The sequence below is a fragment of the Thunnus maccoyii genome, chromosome 16 (assembly GCF_910596095.1).
Source record: "Thunnus maccoyii chromosome 16, fThuMac1.1, whole genome shotgun sequence".
Classification (NCBI taxonomy): domain Eukaryota; kingdom Metazoa; phylum Chordata; class Actinopteri; order Scombriformes; family Scombridae; genus Thunnus; species Thunnus maccoyii.
The window spans coordinates 13,804,973-13,830,110 of NC_056548.1; the positions used below are offsets into that span (position 1 = coordinate 13,804,973).

General features: G+C 40.6%; 2 protein-coding genes across 2 annotated transcripts; both read left to right on the forward strand.

Moving 5' to 3' along the window:
* Positions 1 to 1,845: 1,845 nt before the first annotated feature.
* On the forward strand, positions 1,846 to 3,986 carry id3 (inhibitor of DNA binding 3). The gene is made up of 3 exons (XM_042388511.1): positions 1,846 to 2,318; positions 2,669 to 2,742; positions 3,158 to 3,986. The coding sequence occupies exons 1-2, from the start codon at positions 2,019 to 2,021 to the stop codon at positions 2,720 to 2,722; spliced, it is 354 nt and encodes a 117-aa protein (XP_042244445.1). The 5' UTR covers positions 1,846 to 2,018; the 3' UTR covers positions 2,723 to 2,742; positions 3,158 to 3,986.
* A 4,067-nt stretch (positions 3,987 to 8,053) lies between these two features.
* e2f2 (E2F transcription factor 2) lies at positions 8,054 to 21,100 on the forward strand. The gene is made up of 7 exons (XM_042389481.1): positions 8,054 to 8,887; positions 15,734 to 15,833; positions 15,997 to 16,216; positions 17,038 to 17,199; positions 17,327 to 17,441; positions 17,657 to 17,855; positions 18,988 to 21,100. The coding sequence occupies exons 1-7, from the start codon at positions 8,612 to 8,614 to the stop codon at positions 19,260 to 19,262; spliced, it is 1,347 nt and encodes a 448-aa protein (XP_042245415.1). The 5' UTR covers positions 8,054 to 8,611; the 3' UTR covers positions 19,263 to 21,100.
* Positions 21,101 to 25,138: the final 4,038 nt, after the last annotated feature.

Consider the following 25,138-nt stretch of genomic DNA (forward strand, 5'->3'; position numbering starts at 1 on the left):
AGGGGAGGGAGAAGGGGGGGCATGACTGCCAGGAGGAAGGCAGTGACTTGAACATCTGTTAAACCTCTGCATAATGGGGAGGATATTTTCAGCCGTGCGTATTTACGCACAAATGTGTCCAGGATGAAGATAAGAATGCAGTGCGCTTATAATTACTCTCATCTTGAAACATTGTCTTATGTTTAACCCAGTCCTTTTGTAGCCTGTGAGGTAATACAATGCCACTTTTGCTGACAGTTTCGCCAAAATTATAATGCAATTTAGCCTTAAATGGATAGTTCAACTTCTCAGATCTGAGTGGGTGAGACATTCAAAGCGGTTGCAAAATATTTGATGAACACATACAGGCTACAATTTCAGCACCCACTGGCCGTTGAGCAACCACTTTATCTAGCTACTGTATAAAAACTACCTTGTTCAATAGTGTAAAGTTTTGTCCTGGCTTTAACAATAATTTTATGGTGACTATTGATCATCACATCTTAGGATTCTTCTCCAGTCCATGTTTTTATTATTGCTAAAATTGTGGAGTATTTGGGAGGCTTTCCTCTTTTTCTGAGTGCAACTGCAATAGGCGTGGGGGCGTCGATCCCATGTCCATGAGTGACAGACTCACTGAGCCAATCAGGTCTTTGAGCGCCTCTGCTTCTCTCCCCTCTGGTGGTGGACGGGGGAGGGCGGGCCGTCTGCCAAAGAGGGGAGTGCGCGTCGGGGTGAATGGATGACGTCGGGAGGCTGGCGCCAGCATGTCTGGGACTGGCGCGTTAGATCAACACAGCTGGGCCGGGATAGGACACACAGCTGGCTCAGGCCTGCATTCCTCTACAAAACAGGATTGTGAGAAAAGGGGAAAATAAGACCCAAATAGGAGCAGTACGGGACGTGCTTTGATGTAAACTAAAGGGTAGCAACATTTTGGATTGTTGAAATATATTTTTCATAAAACGGTTTCATCTAAAGGAGGTTAGATTTTGGCAGTAAGCGACTTGACAGCTTAAGTTGCACTCTTATTATTATGTGAGAGTTAGAGACATTGTTAATTATAATAAGTATATGCACTAAGGCTATAAGAATAGGCGTATAAGCTTCCAAAACATAAATGTTCAGTCAGTTCATCCATATCCAACGACTGATCATCATAATAACATGTTCTTAGCAATTAGTTCATGTAGAAATAACTTGGCATTCCACTGACCTTTTACCTATATTATATAAATATCATATTTTCTATAATTAATATTTGTATGCGCATGTTTTGGGGTCGTGTGTCCTAAAATAAGCAGGCACACTGCTGTGAAGTGTGGAAAAACCCATAAAATCAGATATCTAACTATATAAGGCTTTATTTGAAGAGATTCAGTTTTGCTGAAGAGTTTGTGGTTTTGGATTTGGCTAAATCAGACTACAGCCAAACTTTTTCATGAAGGATATGCAGTAATCGATAAAAATTCAATTATCTAAAATGAAATATTTTCATGATAACATGTCACAAGGATCTCTGTTCGGAGAAGGCTTTCGTATGAAATTAACTATTTACAAACGTAAAAGTCGGATAGAAACTGATGTTGTTGTAAACAAAAATATCTCTCTTTTTAACAATTTTACATGAGGATTCTTCAAAACTTCTAAACTAAACCTCTGCCACTTTGTGAACTTTAATTATCGTTTTTCAAATAAATGCATCACCTGAGAGAGGTAACTGAGGTAATTGATTGACAATCCCCTTCAGGCATCCCAGCCTAATTTCCTCATTCTTTCCAAACCTTCCACAAGGTGCTATCAGCCAATGAGAATGGACGTGCTCTTCACACTGGCCAATCACAACGCGATGCGAGAAGGGGGGCGCAAGCAGGCGCGTAGTGTATAAAACCTAACTGTACGTCGCTGTCACAGCACTGTAGCTCCATACAGGACGGCGTTACGAAGATCACCGTGATCAACCCATCCATCTACTTCTACTCAAACATCACGTCGAGTCTTGTTATTGTTGCTTTCTTGTTTCGCTTCTGTTTTCCATCATGAAAGCCATCAGTCCCGTCCGCTCGGTGAGGAGCTGCTACAAGGCCGTGTGCTGCATCTCGGAGCAGAGTCTCGCTATCAGCCGGAATAAACACTCGTGTCTGGAGGAGCCGGTGGGCGCCCTGTGCGACATGAACGACTGCTACTCCAAGCTGAAGGAGCTGGTGCCCAGCATTCCGCAGAACAAGTCGGTCAGCCAGGTGGAGATCCTGCAACATGTTATCGACTACATATTCGACCTACAGATCGCGCTGGAGGCGGAGGACACTGCCGAGCCGGAGATGGTTTTGTCAATAAAGGTGAGGGGAGATGCGGGCGGCAGGGTGGACTGATGCTTGTCCTTCAGCTTCACCACACACTGACATTCCCTAACAAACAAGCCTACTCCTCTTTAAACATCTGTTCTGCGGATTGAAGTTTATTCGACTCGAAGAAACTGATGCTTTGTATAAAAAGTAACACGATATGCACCTTCGCCTGCGTGCATGACACTACTATAAACTATTGTGATGCATAGCAGATGATGGTGTTGTTGGAAAACAAGATTACACCCATGCGCAGACACTTCTTCTTGATTGTATGCAATTATTGTAATTTGGATGTCGCAAAAGTCTAAGTCTGCTTCTCCCCCTTTTTGCTCTCCATCCAGACTGCGGACCTTACTCGCAATTTCTCCAAAGAAGAAGGGCGGTTGTGCCATTAGGATAAGGATAACTGATTATGGTACGTATTAGTCTTTTCCTACTGAATCACTTTCTACATTAACAACAATCATAAGATAAATGTGCTTGGAAGTAGCCTATCTGCGGGCTAATCTGTCAAGCAGCCTATAAAAAGAGCACTGTCTTCTTCTTTTTTTTTACTTTCACTGTGAAATAACTTAAAAATAAAACATTAAATACCAACGGGAATAGTGTAGGCATTGATGTGCTTGGAAATGAAGGTCTCCCTACCCTCCACATTCACCATGGTCGCCAATTAGACAGGCCAGTGAATGTGTAGCGGATTCATTGCTATCTGCCTGGGGTTAATGAAAGTTCCATGCTAGGCGCCAGTCTGTCTGCTCCCCTCTGCAGGGAGGGAGGGAGGGCGAGAGGGAGAGATCTGACTTCACTTTTCTTCCTTTCTCTCCATGCAGGTGCAGGGAAACACATGTCTCCACTTCACTCCGGGCAAGAGGACAAGAGGGGCAGAAAGGGTGGGATAGGTATTTGGGAGAGAAGGAGAAGACGGAGGAGGAGGAGGAGGAGGAGGAGAAGGAGGAGGAGGGAGGTGGAGGGTTTTAAAGAAAAGAAAGAAAAGACATGAAAAAAGTGGACTGTTTCCTAGATGAGCGGGGATCAACAGTGGTGCATGAGCACAAAAAAAGAGACTCATTCTTTGGCCCCTGGACAGACAAATCAACACACCAAAGCAGACGCCAGGATTGGAAACTGAAAGCGACCAGCTTTGTATGCCCTCCTCCCCAAACCTGGGATTCCCTGTAGGTAGAAGTAGAAATATTGGTACATTGTTATTTTACTTTTCCATTTTTGTGTTGCATTCCAAACAAGCTTTTTTTGTGGGTTAAATTCCACAATATTTAGCTACACCCAACCTGAACCCTTTCTATACCAAGTCTCACATCATCTCACACAATTACCCCTGCATTATACCCCCCCTCCTAATTTGTTTTCTAATGATCTGGAGACTGTTACAACTTCATAAGAATGTGTACATATCTGCTGTGGGTATATGTGAGGTGTGAGTTGATTTGGATGTTTGTATTTTTTTCTGAATGGGAGTTGGGGTTTTCTTAGGTATAATCAGAACTCTATACTAGAGTTAATTGTAAATGTTTGTAGGGATTGTGTTATTTCTACAGACAATGTGCTGTGAGTTTCATAAACTCTTTATTATAAAGTTTGCTTTGTATGTATGTATGTATGTTCTTATGTAATGAAATAAAAAAAAAGATGTGAAGCAGTTTTGGTGAGTATTGTATACTTAATATCAAATAATTAAAGGGTATGTGGTGCTCTTCAGAAAATGAGGGCGATGCTGACATGAGTTTTTGTGTTTGGATGACAATGAAATGCTGATACAACAGGATGTGTTCAGATGAATCTTGAGGTTGAGTGGTTGGAAATCAAACGAAGGGAGTTTCCTGTGAGTGCTTCTATTTTTCCAAAGAATGAGTTACCAGCAGTTTAAAGCAGCTGAACTTCCTAAATGATGTAGAAGACAGGATATTACGTGATCATAAACCAACAAACAGAGCTAATCTGGTCATTCACAAATCTTGAAAGCCATGATTATGAAATGTTTAACAGCATTTATGGCATCATGACCTTGGGAACTGAAGCACATCAGCTGTAATGAAGCATAAACTCAACCTATTAGAACACTTAACACATTTATCTGCAAGCCAAATGTGTGATAGTGATATCATATTTACTACAGAATGGATAGATGCACTTATCTAATTATACATGGGAATTTATGGTGACTGTTACTGTCCTTAGCTGGTCTTAAAAAGTGGACAAACTACTCCATCTTGTGGGGTTACATGGAATTTCAGGCTTTGGATGCTGCTAACAGTCTCTCATCTGGATAATCAGCAACAATAAAAAATGTGTCATGATTTATTTGTCTTACCAACCTGAAAAGACAATACACATAGCAATCACATGTTCTCCAATATGTGCAAATTGACCTAGTTCTAATCTTCAGTATACTGCTAATAATGGGGTTACACCTCCATCTAGTGGTGAAATGGGTTATTAACTCAAGGGATAAAGGTTTCAAACCGGTGTAAACTGTTCAAACATACACATAGAAATTATTAGATGAACAAGGCTTCAATACAATATCATTAACACCTGTAGAATTTGATTTAATCCATTTCAATCTATTCTTTCTGTGAATAATACTGCCTTGTCATATTGTGTGTGTGTGTGTGTGTGTGTGTGTGTGTGTGTGTGTGTGTGTGTGTGTGTGTGTGTGTGTGTGTGTGTGTGTGTGTGTGTGTGTGTGTGTGTGCATTAGGGCCACAACTAACTTAATTTTATTGCTGCTTAATCTGTCGATTATTTTCTCAATTAATCGATTTATTGTTCGATTTATAAAATATCCAAAAATAGTGAAAAGTGTTGATCCCCGTTTCCCAAAACCAAACGTTATGTCCTCAAATGTTTTGTTTTCTCTCGATAACCAACAGTCTGCAACCCAAAGATGTTCAGTTTACTGTCAGTGAAGACTAAAGAAACCAGAAAATATTATTTTGTATTATATTATATTCATTTGTGAGGCTGGAACCAGAGAATTTTTTACCTTTTTTTCTTAAAACACGACTAAAAGTGATGAATTTATTATCAAAATAGTTTAATTTTCTAACAATCAATTAATCAAATAATTGTTGCAGCTCTAGTGTTCTTGTTGTAGTGACTTTCAGAGAGGCAGTGAACTTTGTTCATTTAGGGACATTGTAAAATCAGGTTTTGTACTAGTACACATTATCCTGTAAGGCATTCGTTTCATCTGTCCCTCACCTCATGTATGTAAATGAGGGGGAAAGTATATTACAATTATAAATAATGGCATAAAAAGCTGTATATACTTAAAGCAACACCTTACTGACTGACACTGTATCACTAACACACATTATAATTTTTACGAAGACAGTATTTATAGCAAGGTTATTGTATTTGTCTATATTATACATATGTTTGTGGTATTGGTATCTACTCCATACATTTTGTAATAATAAATGGATCCACGTTTGATGGCCTGTACTATATAATGAAATAATGAAATGAGAACAGCAACTTGAAACTGAAATGATGCCTGTGGCCTCAGTAATAAGTAAGGCACCAGTTCTCACCACAAGGTGGAGGTGTTGGATGAGGATACAGTAACTTGTGTCACTGTGACATCCCAGGAATGTAAGCTTTCTAAACACAAGATAAGCTCGTTGCTTTGGATGTCAGAATGAATTCCCGAAGGTCAAGTGCTGCTTTGACATAGAAATGCAACCCTTTTAACCTTGCAACAAATCCAAATCCATTCATCAGTCACATGAACTACATGCAACCAAATGTGAATCAGCACAGAAATTCCATGAACAACAAAGTATGTGTCAAATAAAAGCCCATCATTGTTGTGAACATTATGCATGTTTATGTGACAGTTCATTTTCTGTTTGTCAGGCCCGTAGTAATACTCTGGTGTGAAGTGTTTCACACTATACTCACAAGGCCCTTAGACACACACGGCATATTTACGAATGGCACCATTTAAATTCCATGTGAGCATGATGTTGCTGTTTTAGTCTTCGAAAACAGTGCTCAATGACAAGTAATAATATAAAAATGATAATAATGTCATGACTTCACTGATTTACATGTGCAGTAGTTTGTCCTCCAAGTGTCATTGAGCTTTCTAGGAGCATATCAATGCTAGTTCCTGACCCAGCCCACGCTTTATATAAGAAAGAAGACACTAAAACCTTTTACACATAGGGTTAAAATGTGACTTACTTCAAACACTTTACTAATTCAGATCAGAGGCAGAGAAACTACGAACAATCTCAACAAGTATGAATCTGATTGTAGATTGTGCAATATCACTAATAAGTTGTACTGCAGTTTATAGTGTAGTATGAAAGAGGAAGGAATAGAGGGCGGGGGTGATTTAAACTGCACTATGTGGATGTCTATGTCAATTTGCCAGTATTTCTAGTCTAACTTCTGCTTACAGTATCATGTGATCCACAAGGCAATTTTCTCAACCAACAGACTATGAAGAATTATCTTATCTAATCCAGTGTAATGAGCAGGCAACTGTGTCAGCTTTTCCTCCTCACTCATAGTCCTTTATGTATTCAGTCCTTATGAACTGTCTTAAGTGAGCAAATCATACTTATCTTGTATTCTAAACATATTCATATTTGATGATTTCACATCAAATGTAGCTCCAATTCAGGCATGACAATAGGCTTGCTTTGGATGGGAGTCTACTTTGCCTTTGCCAATGGGGGTCATGTCATATGGCTTGGTCTGGTGGCTGTGGATGGGGGAGGGGTTGTTTTCTTTCAATATCTTCTCTGAGCCAATAAGCAAGAGTGGAACTGAATGAATCCAATTATCACATACAAACTATCCCCTGGCAACACCTTGCAACAGGCCACACAATTAACACTTTGTGGCCTGTGGCACTTTCATCGTGTGGGATATTGATAATAAACAATAAAATAGCTCATTTACTCTCATTCATCCAAGGAGATCATTTCTATACGTAATTACATCTTAATTTTATATATAATTTCCTAATATGTTAATATGTTAACCACTTGAAGAAGATATTCCCAGCATTTTCCTTAGACTGATAACTTCAATATCATATCATATATTATTGTATTATATATAACTTTTATTATATATAACTCTTTATATAACTGCATTCTGTATCTTCTCTCTAAAACGAAACTTATAATGAATGCATATTTCATGTACAATTTAAGGAAATATTCAAGTTTCACAATAATATTTTTGTGGATGCTCAAGTAGCCCTTATACGTGTCTTAATTTTCCTGTAAATCCATCTCTGAAAAACTTTTTTGAAAGACTTTTTTACAAGAATTTAAACTAAGATCTGTTGGGTTTAAACAAATGTCCACACCCAAGCTTAGGGTGTTACTTTATGATGCAAGATATGGGTCACATTTGACTATTGTGCATATCATGAGCTGTAATGACAACAAACAGTATAGTAACAATAAAGTTACAACTCTCTGATTACATATATTTATTGTATAAACTGGACAGCTCTTCGTGATTCAAAGCCCAAATAATAAGTGGTCATTGTTTTCGATTCCAGCTTGGCAATAAAAGAACATTGTGTCCCAAAATTAGGCTACTGTCCCTTTAAGAAGACCGGCCCCATCCGCGTACAACTGTTTTATGCAAATATGACAAGCCGAACGTGCCGTGAGCCAATCAGAGGCGAGTTCTAACCGCGGGAGATCTAAATTTCGCGGGACGAAGTTTGGCGCTAAAAAAAAAGCTGTTCTTTCCCAGCTCTTGTCCTCTTGTATGGAGAGCGGAGCTCTGAGGTGGACGGACAGGAGTCACAGACCGGGTCGGAATCCGCATCAGAAGGAGCCACAATAAGTTGTAAATCTCAAGCTGGAACCCGATCTTTATGAGACCTGGTAGCCTTCTTGTATTGGACTTTAAGATACTGGATGTTTCAAATTGTTTATTTATTTAGGGAGTAATGCTTTATAACTTGTAGGGCAAGATTCATCAACACTTTGTCATCGGACAAAGGATATCAACAACGATCAGTCAGCTGGATTAATTGAGTATATATTGATAGGAAACTGGCTTTTTTGCATGTTTAACTCATGCATTTTGTATTTAATCGGCTGATTTCAGCTGTATGAGTCGCTCTTTGCTCCTTTGTTATTATATTACAAGGGTAGACATATTTAATAGAAAACCTGCGGCAGCGGCTTGCTAATATAATTTTGCAGAGTATTAATCTGTGTGCTTAGCTCTCAGCACACCACGTCTCCCCTTGCACTTCCTTTTATTTGGTTTTTTTCTGGAAAATGATGCGAATGCCTAAAGGCGTCTCTCCGGCATCGGGTCGGGCAGCAGCGGGGCTTCCTTGCTCTCAACAGAAGATGAAGGTTTTGTCCACCGGAGCGGTAAAAACCGAGTTCTTCAGCACCGGACTGTCCAGCCCTCCGATGAGCACGGTACCGGTCGGGTATTTCACCCAGATCTGCAACACAGCCGCGGCCGAACAAAGAGCCAACAGCCTGTATTCAACCCCCCACGGACCAGAGGCTAAACCCATCAGATCATCCTCTGGGCGACTGCCGGTAAAGAATCAAACACACACTAAGCCTGCACTACAAATACACACATTTGAATATTTAATAAGCGCTTCAGTGTCCAGTACAGTGTGTCGTGTGTCTGTGTGTAGGCGGAATAATGCTTGATTTACACTGGTATGCATGTTTTAGCAACATTTAGGTCACATTCAAATATGTTCTGACGTGATAAGCCACAGAGGAGGGACTGTGACTGCTGCAGGACATAGAGAATATGAATGGTGTCCTCCCTTTGCCTGCCATGTTAAGTTGTGTGACATCTTTTCAGGCAGTCCAGCTGTAGCTATAGACCAGACGCTGTGGGTTTGGTGGCTTTAGGGAAGTGGAGGGGAGGGGTGAGGGCTATTGGTAGTGTTTGGAGAGTGTTTGGGGCCCCTCTCTTGTGAAAAGGAAGGATGAGTGGCCCCCGCAGCAGTGGGAGATAGCAGTGGCAATCAAACAATGCCAGGCGGATGATCAGCCTGATGGAAGACACTAATGTAAACACGGCTTAACTATTGTGGGAACTAAAAATGGGATCATTTTGGGAGTAGCTCAGCTACTCGCTCAACAATCTGTTACCTCTAATTTGACAAGAAATGTTCCCGAGCTGTCGTTCACATTTGTATTTGGACAGCTTTTTTTGTGATCACACCTGTATGACAGCTGCTCCAACTGCACCTGTCGTTAAGGCAATAGAGGACCTGTGTAACCTGTTCATGTCACTGTAGGAAGGAGGTGGAGGTCAGAGGTCATAACCGGACGACTGGTGTGTTTTCTCGAGAGCTGATAGTGGAAGACACTGAAAAACATTATTCATGGGGGGGGGGTCAGCTGTATGATTTATTTATGTAAGAAGAATATGTGATGTGAGCTTTACTCCATGTATAAACAGTCCGCTTCCTATTGCTGAAAGATTATTTGAAAAGCTTGATGATCTGAGAGGATTGCATCGCAGTCAGCAGTGTTAGTGTTAGTGCTCCACACCTGCTGTTGTTTGTTATGTTGCTGTCTTCTTCCTTAACAGCCAGTCAGCCTTGCAGTTCTTCTAGATTTAGTGAATTGCAGTAAGGCTAAAGGGGTTAGGGGTTAGAGTGGGCACAGGGTCTTCAAATCTCATGTTAACCCCCTGCCCTTGGGCCTGTATTCACTAATAGGCCCTACAAGAGGATTAGTTGGACATAAGTAAAGTGTGAAATAGGCTACCACCTGGCTTATCATATGCCAAGGTGAGCTTCATTACAATTCAAGTCTATGTAATGTTCTTGGATTTGTCTGTGTCACATGTTTGCTGATTTGAAAATGTGTTTTTTTTTTCCCCCCTTTTAATTAAGCGTTGAGACCATATTGTGTGACATAGATTGCCAATAACTGGCTGAGAGCAACATAGAGTGTAGGATCTGATGCTGATAGGGTTTTATTATTATTAATATTCAGCAAATGCTATCATCAGGAGATAGTGACAAGTTCCTGATAAGGAGGCAATATGCTGAGTGTGTTTTCACACTGATAATGGTGTTGTCTACTCTTGCTCCCTGCTGTACATACTGTTCATGATTGGATTTGTTGTGACAGCGTTAACTTCCGTTTTTAAATGAATTTTAAAAAAAGCCAGAAAAACACAAAAAATAGTTGATATAACCAAAATGAATCAATTAATATGGCAAATAGTGATGCCCTTTTGAAATTATAGAGCAGGTTTCAAAAGTCCCAGAGTCCAATGATTATGAAACTTCCTCAGCACATTTCAGGTAAACTTTAAATACTAAGGGGAAATGTTTTTCTGAAAGTTTTACAAACAATTGTCCTGAAACATTGTAGTAACTAATAAAACATGAGGAGTTAATGAGATCAGAATAACAGGTCTAGTAGTGCCATTTGAGTACAATTTCACTAGAAATATCAGGTGATAATCTCACAGTTTTCACCACTTCTCCTTGACGTTTTTTAGGGGTTTTTTTCTTAAATCCTTGAATGACCCTTCTCAACGCGCCGCACAATCATCAGTTATATTTCATGTAAAACGTGGGGTTGTTGAGGGGTTTTCAAGGCCTTTTTTCTGGCAGCTTCGTGGTCTCTGACACAAACCTGAATCTTTAAAAAGTTGAGTCATTCAGGGTCAGGTTCCACATACGAAGACATTTCTTACAAATCAGGTTTCCTGGATACAAACATTTAAATGCACAGAAAGGAAGGTGAGATTCATTTTTTCAGCCACAGAGTATCACTATGGCAGCTGTGAACACGTGGTAAAAACAAATTCACAGTTTTCTATGAAACCTGAACAAATTTTCAGTCTTTGATTCAAACATTAATTATTCCTGTGTCTTTACATACTGTAAAAGACATAATTCAAGAATGGTTAGTCATTTAGTTTATTTTCAAATAAAGAGATGTGTTTCAGCAGGGTGATGTAACACAAGACATAAGTATGTCATTGTTATGATCATATTTAAAGGGAAAAATATAAGTAAATAAGTAGTAGTATGTCTGACTGAATCAGGGCATAATGCTACACTATTTATCTTGTAGTTTACATTGTTGTCATGACTGAGGATGGCAAGTATGCAACGTTATTTCAATGCATTTCATGATGATGACTTCGTCATGCGCTTGCTGACACAGCAGCTTGACTCTGGATTTTGCGTCTCCAGAACAAACCAACCAACAGGAAACACTTAATGTAAAGCTCATTTCCTTTGACCTTAACAACATAATAACCACTCTCTTTATGACTGATACGATGGTTGGCTCAGCTTAGAAACCATAGCAAGCTAAAAAGCTAAACTGCTAAACAGCTGTCATACATGACCCCACACTCCAAAGCTTACTCATTGGTCATATGCTTTTCTAAACACTATGAAAAAAAGTTAATGTTTGACACGAGTTGCAGCGATGCCCACGCCAACTGTAGTAAAAGGCAATGTATCAGTGATTGGCATGTGAGTTCTAACCAGGGTGTGTAAACTGTTGATAATGTTGTGTCACTGTTTCCTTTTGGGTTTATAGTAATGTAAATGTGTCACAGGACTTCGGTCTCCCTCCCTCCAAAGTCCAGGGGCAGTCCTTTCTCCTTGTGACAGCTACTTTCAAATTAAACCTCGTCATCAACACTCTACGACACTGCTGATGAATGAATTTGTCTGTTTCAGATACAGCATTTACTACAACCGAATGGCACTTGGAGCCAGGCCGCATCTGCATAATGTTGACCAGAAACAATGTTCCACTCATTCCCTGCTTATGTCACATGTGCGCGTTCCGTGATTTTCATGGAATGTGCACAATCTGCCAAAACTGCACGAGCGCTGATATCAGCTTGGTAGGAACTCAAACCTCCTCTATGAGCTTTGTCATAACCCGAGTTTTCCTCTTGTTCCATCCTGGGAGCCCCTGTGGTGAGCCCCCATTCAGACGCTGATGCCGCTTGGGTGTGACACTAGCCACGTCGCCAACTGTATGCACTAGCTCAAAATCGCTCCACATTACTCCCTCTCATTCACCTTGCTTTACCCCAGCCTCAGGCCAGAGCTGACCCCAGAGTATAATTTCCTCAATAGGGGGAGTTTTGCATTTCAAAGCAGCCTGCTCCCCCCTCTTCACCACCAACCCCAAATGGGCAGATCCACCCTCCTCTTTTACCTCTTGAGAGACACGTTCTATCAGTCTCATCAGCAATGCAGTTTTTTGTTTTCCTTTGACTACCCAGAGGTGTGGTACAGAGGGGTTTATGTACAAAGGAGTAGATATTTGCGGGCGTACTGTAACTTGCCCTCGGCTTGGATGGAATCTGAGTCCCATGCAGCCTGACAGACAAGGTTTGTTGGTTTAAGGAGAGGCCTGGCTGTAGAAGTCCTTCACGTGACTATGACTTTGTGTGTGAAACAGCACTGTGGAGATTTCACCACAGTGACAGGGACGGCGGGAATTGGGTAAAGAATGCAAAGCAAACCAAAAGAGCCACGTGCAGCTCTTGGGTGTAACTGGGCAGGCAGGGTGAGGTTACAGCAAACGCGAGTGGTGTGATACTGCGAGTTTAGGAGATAAAGAGCTATGTGTATAGTTGGCTCAGGCCTTCCCTATTTCCTGTCACAGCAATTGGCCTAAATAGTGACTTACTGCAGAGTATCTGGGAATTTATTTCTAAATGACATTTGGAAATGACACAACATTTCCTCACTATAATAATTATAGTACACACAATACCCAGCTTTTTGTCTAAGCCTGATCCAAACGGTCTGATTTAGTGTTTCAGGATGTTTTGTGTGTCCTGATATGACAACGTGGCTGTGAGCTTAACTGTTACCATTCTTCATAATTGCACTATTCTCACCATGGAAAGCAAGCGACAGAAAGACAAACTGTTTCTACTGGTGAAAATGGTGTTTGCGTAATGTAGCTGACTCACCAGAGAAATCCCTCATGCACAAAAGGGAGCACCCAAACCCCCACCCTAACCCATACAGCTGCAGGGTGAAACCGTTGATTCCCCTCTTTCAAAATGTCACGAAGCCTGTGGCTTTGACTTAAAAAGTGTAAACCTGCCGACCTGAAAAATGTATCATGGTGCAGTTTGAGCTTCACGTTTAGGCCATGAAACCCTCAACTTATGTTACGTGAAGGGTGCTTTATGGATGGCAATAGGACTGAAATATCTCAACAACTATTTGATGTATTGCTGTGAAATTTTGTACAAACGTTCATTGTTCCCGAACATTGTACCTAGTTGCACCATGAGGTTGACATTTGTGGTTTTGAATAAATCATCTGAACAACTATTAGCTAGATCGTCATGACATTTGGTGCAGACCTTCATATCCGCCACAGGATGAATTGGAATCACTTTGATGATTTCCTGACTTTTCGTGTAGCACCCAAGTACAGCCTAACAGAGCTGCTAACATGATTGCAGACTCTTGCACTCTTACAGTGTCTTGTTTTCATATTTGTGCTGGCGCAGTATGCAATGGACAATCAAGTAAAACCAGAATCTTCCTCTCTCTGTTTAAGCTAACCCTGTCACTACTTGTTGACAAACCAGAGGACCAGTATCATCTACATCTTTCTTGTGACCCATGGGGTCTTAAAGGGAAACTTTACGATTTTTCAACCTGGACCCTATTTTCCCATCATTTTGTGTCTAAGTGACTAATGAGGACAACAGTTCTTGAAATTAGTCCAGTATTGAGCAAGAGTGCTTTAGTCAGCAGCTGTGAAACAGGCTGCAATGTAATCCTTTGGGGCAATTGCACCCCGTCAATGTGCATCCACTAAAAGTGCTTGTTTTTGCCACTGACTGGCTCAGATTGTTATTTTAAGTGTCTAATAATCACTTAGGCACAAAATGATGGTAAAAAAAAGGGTCCAGCTTGAAAAATCACAAAGTTTCCCTTTAGTGAATGTTAACAGCCACCATATTGTCCAGAAGTCACGGTCACTGACTTGTCCCGTGTGCCCTGCTGATGTTTCTGCATGCCTGTCTGTATGCTGTAGGGATTAAAAACTGCCAACAGCTCAAACACTTGCTGTGCTGCTCCAGATGTCGCTAGTCAACAGGTGGACATGTCAGAGAGCACGCTGGGACAATGGCAGCTTTCAGTTTCCCCACACTCACACAGGCATATTCACACATGGTTGAGTCAATTCACCACTTTTCCCATCTCTGAAACAGTCAGTTGCCTAAACCAATTAGCTTACTAGCTTCTTGTGCACTGTGATGACAAGAGGGGATTACTATTTCCCAGTATTTATAAAAAGGATATGAAAGAAAGCAGAATACAAAAAGGTGAAGTCACTAACCATATGCTGCAAACTACCCAGCAGCCTCAGATGTGTCTAACTGAAATCCCACGCCCCGTTAGCTCAGTTACCAGTGTGTTTTTTGCGTGGCCGCACTGCATAATAAAATGAATGATTACAGACTGACTGCAAACTTTATCGTCCACGGTGAACATTTGTGGGAGTTAACGATTGACTGACAAGAATTCCGCTTTTTTTAGGTTGCCTAAAAATTGTCACTCCCATCTTTCTTGTGCAAGAGTTCTCAGACAGTTGGTCATTTCTCAATCCTCGTGTGACTTTCACTTTGGTGACATTGCGTCTATGTAGGTCACTGGAAAGAGTAATGGTCACATGAGGATACTGAGTTTTTATTGGGATCCAAAGGTTGTGTGTGTATGTGTGTGTGTTTGAGGTTGTGATGCATTATAGTTATAGTTAATCATATGTTTGTGTGGAGACTTAGAGTCTGTGTATTAAAGTAAAAGAAAGAAGCAGAGAGACAAATAGGAAGGCTTGAGAGGGGGAGGAGAGGTCATTGAGTGATTCCAGGGATTTCCTGGTGTTTTGCAGGCAGTGGTTTGAGAGGCAATCAGCCCCCTCCCTATCCGCCCACACACACACACACACACACACACACACACACACACACAAGATCAGCCCCTCTTGAAGTGCTTGGGAAAGTGTGAGGGGGGTGTTTTGTTCCTGCACTTGAGGGCTGTTGGCACATTTACGATACGGCACTTTTCAACAACCCCCTATTTAGCACTTTTGCCAGCATTGATGTCACAGTTCGGTGAATGGGGTACTCACTTTATTCTCATGATTTAACTCTCAACTTGCCATTATTTAAAGTCAATGGGATTTGTTAAGCAGGTGATATAAAAGATTGTTTCCAGCAGACCATAGACTGGGAGGGAATTGGCATGAGGAATATTATTCATACTGTTATGATGACAGAATGGTTAGGTCAGTGTAAACACTGCAACCATTAGAAACACCCTGGTCGTTCTAATATTTTTTCATGTTTTTGTTCTTACATTTTTACCTAAGATACATGAACTCTTTTCTCTATAGGCCAAAAGGAAGCTGGACCTAGAGGACCCTCTTTACCTCCCAGACTTCCGCACACCAAAAGGCAAAAGCAGCATTGCAGCAAGGATACCAAGTCCAAGGAGTGAGTACTTGGCCATGGATCAGAACATAAATAGATGTCATGGGTTTTAAAGGTGGATACTGAAGGTGCACCAAGACTAGTGTAGGTGTCTGTGTGTATAACTGTCTTTTATCTCTAATTGTTCTCCTCTCGTCTGCGTTTGTCTGTATATTTTTTCTCTCAGCTCCAAAGTCTCCAGGTGAGCGGACGAGGTATGACACTTCCTTGGGCCTGCTCACCAAGAAATTTGTGGGCCTGATTGCCGAGTCTCCTGATGGAGTTCTTGACCTAAATTGGGCCACTGAGGTTCTGGAGGTCCAAAAAAGACGCATCTATGACATCACCAACGTCCTGGAGGGAGTCCAGCTAATCCGAAAGAAGTCCAAGAACAACATTCAGTGGTTGTGAGTACAAATACAGAAGAGGGAGATTAATTATTAGGAATGGTAATGGTGTTAAGGTAAAACTGAAACTTAAAGGACCAATGCGTAAGATTTAGTGGCATCTAGCGGTGAGGTTGCAGATTGCAACCAAATTGTCCTCATTCTCCCTTTTCAAGTGGTTAAGAGAATCTATGGTGACCACAAAACTGGTAAAAACTTGAAAGGCCCTCTCTAGAGCCAGTGTTTGGTTTGTCCATTCTGGGCTACTGTAGAAATATGGTGGGCTCCATGGAAGAGGACCCATTTCTTATGTAGATATAAAGGGCTCATTCTGAGGTAACAAAAACACAACAGTTCTTAGTTTCAGGTGATTATACCCTAATGAAAACATACTTATGAATATTATGTCCCATTTCTGCCAATAGATCCCCCTAAATCTTATATTCTGGCCCTTTAAAACGTTTATTCATGCGTCATTGTATTAGATCAACATTTCTGTTATTGCAAGCTCCTTCTCTGAATGAGTGTCATTTACTCCTGATGTTGATTTTTGCCTTTGGGGATTCAGCACACGCATTGATTTGTTTTGTAATAAAGGTTAGCTTCAACTAACAGCACTTTGCATTAGGCCCTGTAATCTGATTGGATCATGATCAGAGGTCAGAGTTTACCACAGATGAAAATTGAACAGATAAAAACAATAAATCATAAAGACTAAATTCAATCAACACCTCTCTGACACAATCATAACGTGATATGACCTTGAGTTGTGAAGATTTTCAGTTTGAGTACAGTCAGACCACCCCACTTATAATTGTTTGTGTTTGTTCTTGTGTTTGCAGGGTAGGAGATGTGTTCGAGGGTGGCGCAGGTGGAGGAGAGAAGGCACGCGCCCTCAGGAAAGAGCTTGGAGATCTGGAGAAGGCAGAGAGATCTCTGGATGAACTGATCCACTCCAGCACCACACAGCTCAAACAGCTCACTGAATATAAAGACAATCAGAGATATCCTTTACATGCAGCTGCGTGTTTATCTCCATTCTTCCCTGATAGTCCTCTGTGTTTAATTATCTGTATTCCTGCAAATATCCGCTTCGTTTCAACTGTTGTTACCCTTGACTCCACACTGTACGTTGGGCTACGTGACATACCAAGACATCCGATCCATTGGCAGTCTCCGAGACCAGACAGTCATTGCTGTCAAGGCTCCTGCTGAGACCAAGCTGGAGGTGCCAGACACGGCAGGGGTGAGAGCACATCTTTGTGTTACTTAACATGTTCTGTTTCCTCCTTCTCACCACTGCACTTACATGTAAATTTTTATTATGTGTCAGTGCTTCTGTCAGATAGATGAGATGCTTCACAAATGCTTTTAAGTATTATATTGTACAGACATATTCAAAAATGCAATTTAATCAGTTTTCTCTATAAAGCTAACACAAATTGCTCTTTCTCTTTACAGCAAGGGTCATTACAGATCTATCTGAAGAGTAAGAATGGCCCCATTGAAGTCTACCTGTGTCCAGAGGAGGGTCTTGAAGATGCCAGTCCCGTTAAAAGTGTTGTCACACCTAAAAAGGAGTTCCCTCAACCCCTCTGCCCTCCAACTGTAGCCCCAATGGCACCACCAAGCTATAGCATCAAAGAGGAGCCTGCTGAATGTAAGCCGGGTTTTCTGCGGGGTTATATACAGCACAGTGGGATTCTGACTTTATTAGTGATCATAGTGATCATACAAATCAGCACCACTTCTAACAACGTACAATTACATACTGACAATGACAATACACGATGCAACATCTACACATTTCACATATATACAGTATAGCTAGAGAAGGTCTGCAGCTAACTATTATTTTCTTTATCGATTAATCTGCAGATTATTTTTTATTATTAATCATTTGGTCTATAAATCATCAGAAAATAGTGAAGAATTCCCATCACAATATGCTAGAGTTAAATGTGACATCATCAAACGTCTTTTTGTCTGACCAACAGTCCAAAACCCCAAAATATTTAATTTACTATGATGTAAAACAAAGAAAAGCAGCAAATTCTCACATTTCAAAATGAGATAGTTGGCATTTCTGCTTGAAAAGCTACTTAAACAATTCATCAATTAACAAAATAGATTAACCAACTAATAGTTGCAGTTTTAAGATACAGTATAGCATACATGCAACATTGGATACACTATAACACACACAGGTTTAGAGAAAATAAATTAACCAGTGTTAAGTTTAATCAAACTGGAGCCCCAATCCATCAATTACATGATTATAGTATAACTACTTATTACTATTTGTATCAGAATTATCACAATCACAATATCCTTTGTTATAGTATAATGTGTAAAGCCTTGATTGTACATATGTACCAGTCATGTACAGCTCTTCTCCTATTTGAGGTATTTGCTTGATAAGTATACACTCAAACAAAAAATGTAAAAAAATGTGCAAAACACAATTTCTCAATCAATAAATCAGCTAAACTTAATCTATTTTGCACATTTGATATACATAAGCACCATACAAGTAAATATTTGATTTAAAAAAACTCAATACTAAAATTATGAGAAGAAATAAAAGAAATAAAAAAAATGATAGGATGAAAATGAAGCTAAAGATACGTTTTGAGCTTATGGTGGTAAATTAGATCCTCAGAGAGGCTGTTAGAAGCACATGAGCTAAAGATTTTTATCGTGCTCTGTTCTGCAGTTATTACTCACACTCAAAAACATCAAATTCACCCCCCACCCACCTCTTTCCTGTACTGTTCCTCTCTTAAACACAGCCAACCTGTCTGCAGCAGCTCCAGTCACCTCCTCCGTTGCAGCGTCCAGTTCCTCTCTGCTGGATGTCGAGGGTCTGTTGGGTTTGCCCCCCAGCCTGCTCCAGATGACCGAGGACCAACTCCCTGGCACCTCCTTCACCGCAGACCCCAACACCCCATTTGTCAGTTTCTCTCCACCCTTAGACCACGACGATTACCTCTGGAGCCTGGAGGACAGCGAGGGAGTGTCAGATTTCTTCGATACTTACGATCTTGGAGATCTGTTGAAGAGCTGAGGTATAGATGAAGGAGGGGAAAGGAAATTTAGGGAGGAGGGAGGGGGGTATTTAACTGAATGCCTTCTCGGGGTAGGAAATATTACACTATGAAGCCATCACTCTTTGTTTTTGCCATGCCTGTTTTAATGTTAGTAATTCCAAAGGAGGATTTCACCCCCTTGTGTTTATTTTAATAAGGTAAAAAATCAAATTTGTACATATTGATGTAAAATTGAAAAATCTGAGGATTAAAATTATCAAACTGGGAGGGAGGTGTGGGGCTTAGATTAATAGTGATGTGTGTACTCCTCAACCAGTAGGAAACAGTTTAAAAACTGGGGATTGTTTTGGAGTTTCTGTCACATTTTCAGCTGCAGATTTAGCTGAGATTTTAAAAAAAAAAGCAATCTCATACAAATGCAGGAGTTATTATGCATATCACATCACCAGCAAAAAAAAAAAAAGAGATGCATTTGGGTATCGGACTGTGTTTACAGTGTGACAACTCAGGAATTTTGTCTTCCTTGTTTCCAAAGTCTAAATGTTTGTGCCACTCTTTGGCCCGTAGGGGGCAGCCTTGTATTATGCCAGCTTTAACTGCCATGCAGCTTCACAGGATTCAATCACTGGATAAGAGTCAGCTAAAGCCATTAAGAACTGTACACAGGGTGTGTTTTTAAGTGTCCTAGTATCTTCACCACTGACCAAATTAAGCTGTGAAGCCCATCATTGTAGATACACAAGTGTTTACATCTTTACAATATAAATAGTGTGAAGTCTGAGCGTAGTTATTACGTCATACAACCGATTTTGAAGGTGCTCATGCCTCTCTGTCTGATCAGGTTTGCTCTCACTTGCCTTAAGCTTTACGTCAGGCCTTGTACCTGTTTGGCGCTGCATTGCGTGATGAAACGCGCAGGTTCTGACAGTTGATTCAGGACTCAGAGTTAATGACTAATAATGGGTGCTTAGTGAACACATACTGTATAATCTCTGACTGAACAAGAGAATCACTCGCTTTTGTTGGTTTGGCAGCTTTGTTTCGGATCCAGTTGCTCCTCTTTTGATGTGAGTGTAATATCTGATTTTAATTGATTATTTTAAATGATTGTTGGTTTAGTAATATACAAGTACTATTGTATTTCTGAGGAAATATCCCCAAAAGAAATTCTATGCAGCATCTGTGTTGCAGGTTGGTTAGAAGCGAGGTTAATTGATGTAATTAATTAGAGGAGTTATGTTGTTTTCCTCTTGTTCTAAAATGAATGAATATGTTGATTAAACAGCAATAGAAAGAATAAGGAATTTATATCTTTACTGTTCAGATTTTAAGCCAATGAATGCTTTTTTCCCACATGTTGTGGTGCAACCCTTTTAAATGTCAATGACATGCACCCGAGGTCAGAGCAGCTGTGACTTTTATCTGTTTTTTTTATTGAGGCATTTTAGACATTTTGGAAATTTGATTTTCATACTGATGTATTTTTGGCTTTCCCTCTACGCTGCAGAGATAAGCTGTCCTGTCCTAACAAAACTTGAAAACTTGTGTGTTTGTGTGTGTATTTGACAGCTTGGGAAATGGGTGTCATGGTGTGTTTGCGTGTGTGTTGTTTTACAATGTAGGTTAGTGAATGTGAATTCCGAATTTGTAGTTTTTTCAATGAGCATTATTTTTCTGGTATTTGTACATATATTGTTTTGTATTTATACCTATTTTTTCAGATTTGTTTTTGAAAGTTGATACTGGCCTCCATACAGAAGGCTTGACTGTTTTTGTATGACATGCAGCACTTAATATTTTGTAATATTGTGTGGTCTGTTTGAAACTATTAAATAAATACTGAAGCCATGGTTTATATTTGGGAATGTGTTTTTATTTCAATCATTGTTTGTGTCAGAAACTGTTATAAGCAGCTACTGGTAGTTTCCAAAGTGCCATCTTTAGTTCAGTCCTTTTAAGCAAACATTTTTCAATAAATCTGCAATTGAAATACACCTCGAGCCTCATGCATAAATCCTGGAAAAAGATCAAATTTAATGTTCCACTTCCTTCATGTGACCTGACTGATGAGTCTTGGTGGATGATTCACCAATGTAGATGCATCTTGCATGCACATAAGCCCATAGACTGAAGTTGGAGGCTCAAATCAAAATACTGAGAGCAAGGGTTCATGTAGTTTTTGTGGCAGGCTCTGGACAGCAGACCACTAACAATGTTGATCTAATGAGAAGTGACATTCCCTGAGTAGAGAGAGAAGGTTGACGTGAAGAGTGACAATGACACTGGCTGAGATATAAACACACTCAGACAGGTGGACAAAAAACATCCATCACTCTTTATGAGCTGGTTGCTTTGGAAACAAGCTCACAAAAGGGAGCGGACACCCAGAAGGTCAAAGTTCAGTGGGTCACTGTGGAATGCTTTCTTTCAGTGTGTTCAGAGGGGAAACAAGGATGTGCATTTTCAGGGAAATACATTACAGATTTACTAATTCGTAGTTGATGCGTGTATAGATTTGTATGTTTTTGTTAAATATTACATGTAGCTTCAGGCTCTGAATACAATGTGAAGAAAAAGGTTAAATATTTACTGACTGTTTTTTGGGAATTATAATCTGAGCTAATATGTCCTTTCCCAAGGGGTTTCCAAACACCAGGTACTAAAGAGGAGAGGAGCTAAAACATGCTTGCCTGGTTCTTCCTGTAAGTAATTTTATAGAGCGCCTAAAATTTGTGGCCCATGGAAGAAGTTGTATATTACAGCAGGAAACACAAATTTATTACATGCTCGCCACAGATTGCAGTTGTTGCCAACAAAGTTCAACACCAAGAAATAAACTCTGTCTCTACATGAACTTTGTCGACTGCCTCCGGTTCCGTTTGCCTCTATTTGCGCTAAGTGTGTATTAACAGATGTTACGCACAACAGCTCATGTGTTTAACACAAGGTCATAAACTGAAATGTCAGACACCACATACACACACATAGCCTTTGACTGTGTGGTTTATATGCTATCTAAACAGCAGACCACTTCACTGCTGTTACATCACACCTTCAGACCAATGTGACAAGAGTCTGAAGTAAATTAGCACCTAAATTGCATAAATACCTCTTTGTGCGCTGGCATGGTATAAAATAAGTAACAGCTCATCAATGAGCAGTGCCAACCTTTGGTAAATCATTGTGTGCCATTGTTTAGGGCTGCAGGACATGTAATGATATTAAAATTTTCTTTAAGGGTAACAGTAATTTAGTGACTACAGTGGGTTTGTTTAGAGCCACTAAAAGCTTCTCCGGGGAGGTAAAAAACAGACTCAACAGTGAAGGAAAAAAAAGTGAATTTCATTGCATTCTTTGTTGGTGTCTCAAATTACACTGCAACACTGTTGATTCTATGTGACACTGCATTTATAATGGGTTATGAATCACAAACAAGTTATACCTATTCCCAGACTGAAAAAAGTTTTGTTGCCATACCAACTGTGATGACAAGCATTCTGGAGAGGGAGAGGGTGGCTGTCTGAGGGCGGGGTTGATGGGCAGGTATGTTTCCAGCTTAGAGGCCAAGCCAACAGAGGATATGCATGACACTGAATTGAGACTGATACCGCTCAGTAAGGTGTGACGTATTTTTCCAAAACAGACTCTGTCACTCATTGTCACAGCTCTTTTTGCAGTAGAGTTGCCTCCCAGCACTTGCAGTTTTTGATGTATATTGTTTTCAAAAGAGGCCATGCCCCGTTCAAGACACTTCATATGCTTATTCCAGTGGGAAAGAGTCCTGTGTTAAACAATAAATCAAGCCCTCTCTCTCCTTCTCTTTCTCCATTCCTCCCATTTTCAGTCAACCGTGTCAACCAGAAGAGGGGGTATTTTACGGTAAGCCTGGGCCTCCTGCTTTGACAGGGGTAGTAAATTGATAGCAGGACTAGTGGAGCTGAGTCAACAAGCAGTGCGAGAGGAGGGGTGATATTTGGGGGAGGGAGATTGGAGGACCGTGCATTACTGCTCTGGGCTGCTGGGAAGCAGCGAGAAAATCCTGGCAGCCGAAATCTTTACTGGAAGATGTCTCTACGACCTCTCCACTTCTCTGTGTGTGCGTCAGGGAGAAAGTGGGAAGCGGCATTTGGTGTACCTCACTTCTTAAGAGCATAAACTTTATGCTTTAAAACAAGAAATGGTGTGTATGACAGAAAGTGGAGAGAAAGCTCTGGTTGGTGACAAAAGTAAAGAGTGAAATTACCTCTGGAATTGGCAGAGAATATTTTAATATGGGTAATAACAATGAAAAGGTATTTGGTGTTTAGGAAGGAAACGGGTGGAGACATGGAGGGAAAACATCAAGTGAGTCACTCCAGTTTGCGTATACAGACAATGAAGGTTCAATATCTTTCTCCTTTCCTCTGTGTCATTCCAACTTTGTCTTCCTCCCTGTGCCATGCATCTCTCATCCCCTCCACCATCCCAAACTGTTTTCCTCTGTCAATTCCCTATCCCCCCCCCACCCCCCACCCCGTCCCTGTCCTTGCACTTGTGTTCTCCCCTATATTTTAGTGCATCGCCTGAGCAGACCGGTTTGCTCAGTTTTACAATAGGACCCAGGCTGGTAGGGCTGGAAGGCTGGCAGATGCACAAAGGCTCTGCTTCTTTACTAGAGGCCGCAAAGAAACTGAAGGAGGGTATTGTTGGGACAAAGCAAGCCTCTGCATTACATCAGCCCAGACATGCATGCACAAAATGAGTGCATGCAAAATGAGCATGCAGACACACATGTGTATGTTGCACATACAGTATATTACAATAACAGACACCTGCATATATTCATGCAAACTGTTTATATCCATCTGTATCTATTTTTCCCTTTCCCTAACTAAACTCTCACAGAAACATAGACAGGCATTCAGAGGAAACAATGAGAGAATGAGGCTCTGGTAAAATGGGTCAGCAAACCTATTTATTTCCCTCTGCATTGTTTGGAATTTGTCGCGTGTCCTCGCTTTCTTATCAGAGTAGGCGTTTTTCTTAATGATTAATAGGTTGAAGATAGCGTTTTCCAGATTTTCCTCTGGAGATTTCACTGCATATTTTGAATGGCGCACTGCCTTAACTTGTAAGGAAAAACACGAAGGGTATTTGTTTGGTCTCCCAGTAAATTTTCACTTGGTGCTTCCAGAAGAACATGTTTGATAACCACTCCTTAAAGCTTTCACTTTAAAGGTTTCTTGTGTGTGTGTGTGTGTGTGAAAGTACAACACAAAGATATCACTTGCTGTGCATGTGCGTTTTGGTGTGCCAGAGTTATTTGCAAGATGAAGAACTGGCGACACAAAAAGGAGTTTGTTCATCTTTGTGAATATAAACACAGCACCACTGTGAGCGTGCACAGTTAAGACACAACATCTATTCTCCACTATTCACTGAGTGACAGTAATAAGTAGTTCCAGAGAACAGATAAAACCCTTTTTACCACACACTGTGTCTATTTTTTTCCTTGGATTAATATGCTCAAGACAACCTCAAGTTGCATATAGAGCTGGGACTAACTTTCCCTTTATGAAGCTAATGTTGGCAAATGTGTGGTTTTGAGGTGAAACCAAAGGGAGCCACTGTATTTGATGCGGCTTCCGAAAATCACCCATCTGCACTTCATAGTGTATTGAATCACTGCTCTCCCCAAGGCAAAGGTTCAATGATACACCTCTTTTCTTTGAATTGACAGGCTTGACAATGCCAGGCATGCAGGAGATATACTGTATGTTTTTCACTCAACACAAAGTCGTTTTTTTCCACCTCTCTGATGCGCTCTTTCCTTTTCTTTCACTCTGCCAGATGACTTCAAGAGAAGGTCAGTGGGGAGGGGCTTCAGAAGTCCTCCCTCAACGTCTTTTCATCA

Coding starts and splice junctions, on each gene's coding strand:
- id3 (XM_042388511.1), top strand. CDS start 2,019: ATGAAAGCCATCAGTCCCGTCCGCTCGGTGAGGAGCTGCTACAAGGCC. Junction 2,319..2,668: donor AGATGGTTTTGTCAATAAAG/GTGAGGGGAGAT, acceptor CTCTCCATCCAG/ACTGCGGACCTTACTCGCAA.
- e2f2 (XM_042389481.1), top strand. CDS start 8,612: ATGATGCGAATGCCTAAAGGCGTCTCTCCGGCATCGGGTCGGGCAGCA. Junction 16,217..17,037: donor AAGAACAACATTCAGTGGTT/GTGAGTACAAAT, acceptor TTGTGTTTGCAG/GGTAGGAGATGTGTTCGAGG. Junction 17,200..17,326: donor GAATATAAAGACAATCAGAG/ATATCCTTTACA, acceptor TCCACACTGTAC/GTTGGGCTACGTGACATACC.